Below are 10441 nucleotides of genomic sequence, written 5' to 3' on the forward strand. Positions count from 1 at the left end.
AATTTAATTAGTACCGCGTGATATAGTTATAAGAAACAGTGCTGCGAATATTAAGTATAAAAGCCTCGTAAACGCTATTGTAAGTTACGTAGTACCGGTGCTAATTTGTTTGACACTGATGAAAATATATTATATTTATTATTCAATAATAGGCTATTACCTATATTCTATAATAGTACTTTATTTAAACAGAGTTTTTTACTTTTTTGCAACTATAATGACTACACATCAATTCTTCTTATTTATCACTATTTGACCGAGATCACTTTTACACGCATCAAATAGACGTTTATCAACTGAGCCGTTATAGTTCTATAGAAAAACTATAATCTTCCAGGTTATGATGTCCACCTAGCAAGAGCTGAACAGACAGAAACAGACGACGAATGTTCTGAAACGTCCTGGTGTGCGTTTTGGGTTTGGTGGGAAGGGGGCAGACTCTCGGTCGGGAAAGGAGCGTCGCCAAATGAAAGGCCATTACTCGTGTGGCCTTTGCCTAATGATATGCGGATTAAATATGTCGGATTCAGTGCTTTGTGGGGTGATAAGGCTGATTTCAGGTGAGGAAAATGATTTAATTATAAGTTATTTCGGAAAAACACTTTCCGTAAATATTCGAAAAATGCTCCGTCCAGGAAAAAATTGTCAAATATTATGAGTACTGTACAGTATCTATAATTCAAAGATGTCATTATTTAGTTCCGAAAACGTGTAAAATATAGAATTTTATAAACTCCTCAAATCGAGAAAATTTCTTAAAATCATATTGTTTTGAATAAAAATAAGTAAATATAGTAATTATATCATTAGAACGTAATATTTTCAGAATATGGAACTTCAACGAAGAAGCCGGCTTCTCCCAAGTATTGGAGCTAGGTCTCCCACACGGCGTTGTCCCTGGTTCAGCATCTGGCACTCTTCTTGTTTCTGGAGGTCTACATCTTCCTCTGTACAGCCAATCAGACTCATCCGACCAATGGGCTGTTGTGTGGAAGGATTCACAATTGTCAGCTGCTTCAGCAAGCTTAGCGCCATTATTGGCTCTAGAGCACATTCCACACTTGGTAGAAGATGAGGAGAAAGAGAGGATTTTGCAAAAACTACCTGAACAGGTTGGTTGAATTATGTTACGCAAGTCTTAAAATATTTCTGGTAATATGTCTAATCGTCAACACACGTGTAAAAACATAAAGACCAGCTAATAAAATTATAAACCTGCTCTGCGGGCTAAATTAATTATGATTATGGCAACACTAAGTATACACATGCAAATAGGCATTTATTATTAGGCATGACATTTGACACATTATTCATAGAGTCCATCCATTCAATCTTTCCGACAACTACTTCGTTATAAATACTTTCTCTTTTATAATTTACGGCATGTTAACTCACAATATCCAAGACTTCCAGGCACAATTTAATCGAAATCATGACTCTTGACAGACGCCGACAATAGTAATATCTTTAATTAATTGTTGCCATAATTATATATCATATTATCAATAGAAATTTTTAAGTATAGGATATTGATTTGTATGATAATAATGATTTAAAATATGTCTATTTTAAATTTATATTACACCATGAAGCTTACTCACGTAGAAACTATTTACCGATGTAAATATTTATAAAAAAACAGTTCGGTTTAAACTTATACGTTTCTTAGCTGCAGATGTAGTCTTGGTAATTTTTTTAAATGGGCAAATAAGTGATCAGCCTTCTATGCCAGGCCTTAGCCTTTTTTTAAAAGAGTAAGTAAGAAGTTCTTGTCCATTCTTCTCCATATCAAACTTTTGGAAGGCTCAACTTTTTAATTTTTGTCTTTTTAATAGGCCTAATTAAAATAATGATTTGACTTTAGATATCAATACATCGGTTTTGTAACAATGTTTTCCTACAGCGTATATTATAGTGTTAAACTCGCACGTAGTCCGTGTTTCGAACGCTCATGGTTGACGGGTGCACGCTCAACACCAAGAAATAAAATATTATGAAAAATTTGACGGTCTTATTACAGGTCCAAATCTTGCTATCGTTCCGCAAAAGCGACAATTCCTTCAGCGACCATCCATCAGTCAGCAGTCACGTATCTACAGTGAAAATCCTAGAAATTCTCAACAAAATACAATCCTACTACCCGATAGATCCTAATTTACTACATTCTATCAAAACTTGGGTACAAAAGCGCCAAAAACCAGATGGCTCGTTTACTCCTTTAGCAGCTGATAAAGAAGTAGATTATTATCCGGTTGAGTTCAAATTAAACGAAACTGATGTGAACGAATATTATTACGATAAAGATGGCAATATGACAGAAGATGAAATTAACGCTGAGAGGACTGTTGAAGTGACCGCCGAGACTTTGGTGGCGTTGCTTGAGATTGGTGTTGAAAATCAGGTAATATGTGCAGAAATTTTTTTTTTAACTCAATAAAATAGTTTGTGGAGAGCGGAAGGTGCTGCTTTTCCCTCGACCTCAAGGAAGGCTCCATGACCCAGACGTCCATCCATGGTCCATTAAAAGTTTAGAGAAGCTTTTAATGGCCTTAAGGCCCGAGTGGTTAAGGTCCAGAAGTTGAATATATCCTTATCGGTCGATATAAATTTGTCAGTGCGTTTCAGGGTGTGGCGTCATCGTAGTAATTGACACGCGAAGAATTACTATTATTAACAATATGAATTTTGTTACTATAGGATATGTTATTACGTATATACCCCATCGTAGAATTGGTGACTTTGTGGTATGGTTGATCATATTTATATATACTAATGGACATATAAGGTGACCATGTGTTAAATCAAATATTATAAAATATGCATTCACTTAATACCGAAAGCGTTCTAGAATGTTCACCCTGTCTTCGAGAAGGTTCCGACTTCCATTATCTTTCACCTAGAAAGTTCACTCTAGGTTTAATATAGGTTAAATCAATATACTTTTATCAAAGGGGTATTCAGTTCTGAAAACGCCTGAAATTGACTTGTCTGAAAACTGACTAATGTGACTACACTTGAACTGAAACAGTCCGTGGCCTTTCCTGGGGTAAATTTATGTAAATTTCAATTTTCTGGTATGTGAGAGCCCCCCTTGAAATTGTTGTAAATGACAGCCTGCTGAAAACGTTTTTATTGTGTGGAAAATTCGAGAAAGTCTTCATTGAACCCGTTTTCGTAAGAATACTAAAAAATACATTAAAATTTTTCTCATTCAACTTACAGTATTTTTCATTTATTATTAATATATAATTTAATCTCAGAAAGTTTTATTTCCGTTTTTTTAAACCCAAGTTTTAAATTTTGCTGAAATCTAGTATTTTTACTTACATTACTCAATAAGTAGGTTGAAAACTCAATTATGAACAATTCATTTCTTGACACATTTTCGAACAATATTATTTGATAACAAATTTCAGTTAGACGCAGATGTAGCACAAAAGGCTCAGAGATACTTGGAAAAGAATCTGCACAAACTGACGTCACCAGCCGCGCTTGCCGCTACAGTACTAGCTTTAGTTCTGGCCAGGTAACTTATTTCATATAATGTAAATGTTTATTAACCAAAGCCTGATCTGGGGGCGCAATTAACTATGATTATAGCAACACTAAGTATAGTTACATTGCTTTGTTCTAAAAAGGTCGGCAACGTAGTCGCGACCCTCCTGACATTAAGTATTATTACAACACACTCACACTCACACACTGTTGTGTTGGTCCGTGATGATAAACAGTCTTTCTTTCCGGCAAAAAAATACATTAAGAATAATAATAATTTATTGCCATAAACAGGCTAGGCAAGTGAGAATTCTATTTCCTGAAATCTATCCAGCTACATGTACTTACGTAAAAGAATTAACTATAATAATTTAAATACAAAATAATAATTCGTTCTTATATAGTAACTATTTTTTCTTAACTTCTTTTAATAGTTTAAAGACATTTACAACTCACAATATCCAAAAGTTTAAGATTAAAGATTTTAGAAACTGGCAGATGACAACAATGTCATTTTAAAAATTGATGCTATGATGAAATTAGTTCCAAAGGTTTTCCGTGATATTTTTATTATGATATTTAATAGATTACATTACTTAATCTTACATTCGTATTAAATAAATTACAAGAAAAATTTATAAGTACACCATTTGGGTGTTTATTTTATAGTTTATTAATTTAAAATAAATATAATTTTAAAATATATAATCTATTACTAAATTACAGGAGTCCAATAGTACCAGAAGCTCTAATAATTCTAAGAAACGCTTCGACGACTGCGGAAGGTGAGTTTGGATGGCCACCGCCACGGAAGGACGCCGCTGATTGGTTACTCGAAGAAACCTCCAGGAACATCAAGACTACTTCATATGGTGAATATTTAATTATTTCTCAATTATCTGCTTTTAAGGTTACAAATTTTACTAATAATTTTGTCCTTTGAAATTGTTATAGATGATAAAAAAACTATATTTTTGATAATTAAAAGCATCTTTTTAGAATTATGAAACTTTGAAAGGAGACCTATTAGTGCATTTAAAATAATACGGTGAAGTAATCTAGTCTTTTTTTAAATTTCTACGTCTGCAACGCACATCACGCTAGTTGACTTAGGCAAATTATATTTTTTATAATTAACAATATATTGAATAACACTTTTTCACACCCAAAAAGCAATTAACAAAGTTACAAAAAACTAATATTTCTTTATTAATATATTAAATATATTTTAATAAAGCTTAAGGTATGATGATATTTTAATGTGTTAAAGTTGTTATTATATAACATTACACATTCACAGCCACCCACAAACTTCCACATAGCCTACCATTCGTATAATACACGTATTTATTACCGTAAAATAACGTTTTTTAGAAGCTGTATCAATGGAGCAATATGTAGCGGGTGTGAGAGTGTTGTTAACTGCGTGCGCACGTGGCGCACTAGCAGAAGGAGAAGCGGCTGCCCGGTTCCTCTACTACAGAGCTTCTACCCTCCAACGACATCCCAGCCTCGCCTATATCGCCACTAAGGCCGCTGCGCAATATGCTGCGCTTGCGCACGACCGGTAATTTTTTATAGTTTTTCTTTTATAACAGGGAACAAACTCACAGCAGGCAAGTGATACTACACATAGACACTCACATTGCCAGATGCCTTGCAAATGTGTTGCTGGCCTTTTAAGAACTAGTACCATCTTTTCTTGAAGGACCCTTAGTCTATTTGGTTGGTAGAAATAAATAAAATAATAATAGCAAGTTATTAATTATGGAAGGTTGCTAAAAATTTGAAATTACTAGGCAAAAGGTCTCTATGGAGTTGCTAAAAATTGCACTTTCCGAGCGGCTTAATCCCTGAGCATTGCGTAGAGATGTGGGGTCGTTCTGCAGCATTGGCATTGATAGTGTCCATGGGCGGCGGTATTGCTTAATATCAGGTTAGCTTCCTGCCGGTTCGCCTCCTGTTCCATAAAAAAAACATGATTATGTATTTTATTGTACATTCGCGGTTGTTTGGTTGTTTGGCAGACCCATGCTACTTCTTCAATACAAAGAGCCCCCTAGTGATTGTGCTGTGATATTGCGGGCTACTCGATTGTGAGGAAGTTGCATTAGCGCTGCACCTTCTTTAGTGCTCATGTCATTTCCATTCTTAACATATTTTCATACGATTGTCATAACATCTCCGATGTTTGAGATCGGAAATAAAAAAAAACTTTTACAGACATCGGGCTCTAACCGTATCATTGGCTACGGCGGGAATGGAACTGACTGACACCTTGGAACTACGAGCTAAGACTCCACCAAGGCCCCTTCAACTTCCTGGTCTTCCCACCAAAGTGTTTGTTTACGCCACTGGAGCTGGATGTGCTACTGTACAGGTATATTTTGTTGTTTAGGAAACATGAGTAGGTTTTCGAAAAATAAACATTACTATATTTTGTTTAATCACATTTATCTTCTACTTCTATTCTACAACCTATTTTAATTTTTTAAGTACTTAATCTATCTTTCATCCTTTTCTGTCAAATGGTGTTTATGCTTTAATAAAAAGGGACAGATCAGTGCTTTAGAGAAAACGGTGCATTTAGAATGATTTATTTTTTTATTAAGTCCAAAATAGTGCAAAACGGGGTTCGAACTCACGAACTCAGGAATTAGTTTGCTCTAATAAATTAATTTTCGGTCTGCCTAAAAATCCTTGATCCGTGCTGTTTTATATAGAATTAGAATACATTAGACAGTAAACTCACAATTTATAAATATTCTTTCCACTTAGGGCACAATTTCCTATTCGACATACGCACCGAAACCAGAAAATGCATTGCTAAATATTCAAACGGCAATCATTGAAGAGATTCGACCAGAGAGAAGCAGCATCGAAGATCTACAAGGAAATCTGCCAACCTTGATTATTAAGACTTGTTTTAAGTATGTATATATCTTATTTAGTTGATATAACACATAGACAAACATACAAATGTCGAATTAAAAAAAAACCTTTTTGTAAATAACTTTTGGTAAATAATAATTTATTTAAGAAATCGTAAACTAATGTTTCGTTTGACTTGTATATGTAGTAATATAAATATTTTTTTCCAGGTGGAAGGCCAAAGAGCCTTCTGGAATATTACGCGTGGAAGTATCCCTTTTCTCGGGGTACACACTTACCTCAGTGAACCCGGTAGTACTGGCTGGAGCCACCTTCGCGGAACTTCACTACGGCTCACGCGGGGAGGCAGTTTGGTTCGTCTTCAATAATGTGAGTTGAATTATTGCAATATTTTCCATGTATGATGATCCCAGACGTGTGCCTTCAAATCCGATTGTGAACCAAATAATGTTCCTTTTTATGAGCATAAGTAATTTTTATTCGATCTGAAGCTTTACTAAAATAAGCTGTCATTTAACACACAATTACACAATTTAATAAATAATGATTATTTACTAAAATTTCCAATTAATAACTTCCAGATCAGCTCAACATGCCCCATCTGTGTGACTTATGAAGCGCGATCAAAATTCATCATAACAAGCCTTAGACCTGCATTTGCGAAGATTTATCCATCATCTAGGCCAGATCTCGCTGTGGAAACTTTCTTCCACGCGAACCCCGGAAGTCCACTCCTTAGAGGCATCACTGATGACGATTTTATAACTTGGTTTGACAAAAATGGTAAAACAAGTACTAATATTGATAATATTTGCGAATGTGGGAGAATTTGTAGTAGAGACTATGAGTTTAGGAAACCTAAAAGTGACAATGCCACGAATGCTACAACTGAAGAAAATGTTCAGACAACTGAAACATTTACTACGCAAAGTGCAACAACGGAAAGTATAACAATGAAAAGTGTAACAACGAAACTTGTAACTATGGAAAATGCAGCAACGGAAAGTATAACAATGGACAGTGTAACTACAGAAAGTGCAACAACGGAAAGCATAACAACGGACAGTGCAACAACGGCAATGGAAGATGTAACTTATATCGCGAATAATGACGTAACTACGACTCAAACTACAAAAAATGAAACTCCACATAATATTTTTACTAATTTAACTTTAGAAAATCCTGAAGCTACTACTGATATAGTTAATGTAAATACTGTTGCTAATGTAACAGAAAAACAAGAAACTACTGTTTTCAAAAATGATGTCCATATTAAAATCTCAATATTAAAGAATTCTACTGAGAAACAAATAAACAATAATCTCGAACCGCATTTACTTAGTAAAGACCTCGTGAACAAGATTTCCAAATCAAAACTCTACTCGAAAAAATTGGATATAAAAAAGAAACCTTTACCAAGAAGGAAAGGTACTTTAAAAGCAACTTACGGAGATAAGCAAGATAAATACTTTTCCAAAATTATAACAACCGATAATCCTAACACAACCACTATTTTAACAAATATTAATCAAATTAATAATAATACACAAAACATTCATATTGAAACAACCTCGGAAAGAAATAACGTAACAACCTCTCAAACAGTTAGTTCACCTACGTCACGCCTAGAAACATCTACAATAGCTCACACGATAACAGCAATCACGAAGAGCAATATAAAAACAATACATTACAAAACAAAAAAACCAAAAGCCCGTACACAAATACAAAAACCAAACGTGACAAACAACCAAACGCTCAAAATAAAAACGGACGAAAACAAAACAAAAATTGATAAAATAAAACCATTAAAGTCAATTAACAAAGAGATACACAAAATACCATCAACGCCGATTTCTGAGACGTCAAAAGTTTTGAGTAGTCTTAAATCAGAAAGTGTACCAGAAAATAAAGATGGTTTCGAAATACTTGACAAAAATCATCTTTGGGAGTTGCTTAAGGAAGACCCAGATGATATGAAAATTGATAAAAATATCGTGAAGGTGTCAAATTTAAACGAAAATCGGTCATTATAAGCTTTGGTAGATTAAGAATTCTTATTTTTGAAAACGATCTAATTTGATTGTTTGACTAAATTAAAATACAGGACATCTTTCGTATTCATTCGTTTAATTTATTGCGCTAAGATTGGTGCAACAGTTTTGGTACTACTTTTGATACTTCTAAACAGAAAGTTTGCTTTAATATACATATTTGGTGTTTTATTTGATACTAAAGCTAGGCTAGGCTAGATTAGTATTGTAAGTTCACTTTGGCAGCCTGGTCCGGAAATCGTAATGCGCTCATTATTCTCAGTATTCTCAATCAATGGTTTTTCAAACAACAGTTTCCTATTCACATAAATTCCTTAGCACATTTATTTGTTAGGATCGTATGCACTCATATTGTAAATATATATTAAGATTAACTGAAATAAATGTGCTGTGACGTACGATAGATGTGTAATTAAAGTAATCTTTAAGATTGACATTTTTTTTAACGACTGATCACTCAAAGTTACCTCGTTCAGTGGAGTTTGTAAACATATAGTTTACAATTTATTTAACCAATTCAGCAAAAATAGTGGCGATGCAGTAGAAAAGGTAAGCTTCAAGCTTCAGGCGTAGTTCAAGTTAGAAAAGCTAGATATACAAATAAAAAATAAAGTTAATAAAATTTGGTATCTTGTGCCCATTTGTGTGTCTTAAAGTGTGAAATATCTCGGATCAATACGATGACACGCTCTGCATCAATTTCTAACCAGAAAACTTTTTTTAAGTACGTTTAACGTTTTTAGGATTTATTATTTCGCGTTTAGATTCGGACTTAATTGTCCAAAGGTTGTAAAGTTAGTCCTAAGTTGTAAATATCATCCAAAAAGATGCCAAAAATCTTTTCTTTAGATTGTGTAACCCTTCGTAGTCCCTTAGGATTGTAGCGTTCTAGTGTGTAATGCGAGTGCCCCAGAATTTCCATCCGTCTATACTATTCTTCTATCTATTATACTTAAATCGTAGTTACCGGCGTTCTATACAAAGGCGTGTTGACAAGGTATAACCTTTATTTCTGGAATACATAAAAACAAAATCTGTTTATAACTCAGACAAAACTGGAACATGACAGTTGCTGCTTCATTTTTAGTCCCCAATTTTGTTGTCATTACGAAGTTTTAAACTAAGGTATCTTCACTTGGATTATACGGTGCTTTATCCAGAGTATTATTAACTATTTCCTTTTTTTTTTTAAAACTTCTCAACATATATATCTACCCAGTGTTAGCTGTTTTGCTTTGTAACACGCCTTTGTCTTTGCCGCCTTACGTAGATTTCCTAGATGATTTTTTTCTTCATTTAGATTCATCATTACCCTAATAGTATCTTCACTAGGTTATCATCCATCCTCTTAGTTCATTTATTAGAACTAGATTTGTCGAATGCTAGAATTAATAGTAGTATCTTTATTATAATTTAACAACTCTATGACCTGGCTCATTTTAATTCAATTTGGCAATCATCTAAAAATGTGCTATTTTTCATTAACTTTAAACCTACGTGTTAAATAACGAAAGTATGACCCTACAGAAGTTTTTACTAAACCAAAATCAGTGAAAATTCTTGTTAAATCTCTTTTGTCAAAATAACTGTAATTCTTAGAAGTGTAAGAGTAATGTAAGGGTTGTTTTGTAATGTAAATGTACGGTTGTATCGTCATAGGTGCTTGTGCGGAGTTCGTCAATTTCAAATGTAAATTACCTTTGGATCGCAACTGAATATAGTTTTAAAATAATTTTATGCTTACAATTAAGCTAGACATTAATTGTAATTACTCGATGTACTGAGAAGAGATTATTAGTATTAAATTATACCCTAATCTATATTGTTTTTCTTATAACCTACTTACTAATCATAGCTGAACTATACATTCTAAAACACGACTTTAACTTTCTTTAATTTCTAAACAATATTTATATTATTCCTCTGTATTTTGATTTAAATTATGGAACGATATGACCTTATCTCGTTTTATCATATATGTTAAATAAAACAACGATTTA

At 33.5% G+C, this 10441-nt stretch overlaps 1 protein-coding gene across 1 annotated transcript in view; it reads left to right on the forward strand.

Annotated features, from left to right (window-relative positions):
• The window catches only part of LOC123712495 (C3 and PZP-like alpha-2-macroglobulin domain-containing protein 8), a 154947-nt gene extending 144737 nt beyond the window's left edge, over positions 1–10210 (forward strand). Inside the window, exons 17-26 of the mRNA XM_045665610.1 lie at positions 338–560; positions 827–1112; positions 2021–2401; positions 3417–3526; positions 4222–4367; positions 4870–5062; positions 5719–5875; positions 6274–6425; positions 6597–6756; positions 6969–10210. Coding sequence (XP_045521566.1) covers positions 338–560; positions 827–1112; positions 2021–2401; positions 3417–3526; positions 4222–4367; positions 4870–5062; positions 5719–5875; positions 6274–6425; positions 6597–6756; positions 6969–8423 — 3263 coding nt within the window. The 3' untranslated portion in view covers positions 8424–10210. The remainder of the gene's footprint in view (positions 1–337; positions 561–826; positions 1113–2020; positions 2402–3416; positions 3527–4221; positions 4368–4869; positions 5063–5718; positions 5876–6273; positions 6426–6596; positions 6757–6968) is intronic.
• Positions 10211–10441: the final 231 nt, after the last annotated feature.

Source organism: Pieris brassicae, chromosome 7, assembly GCF_905147105.1.
Source record: "Pieris brassicae chromosome 7, ilPieBrab1.1, whole genome shotgun sequence".
NCBI lineage: Eukaryota > Metazoa > Arthropoda > Insecta > Lepidoptera > Pieridae > Pieris > Pieris brassicae.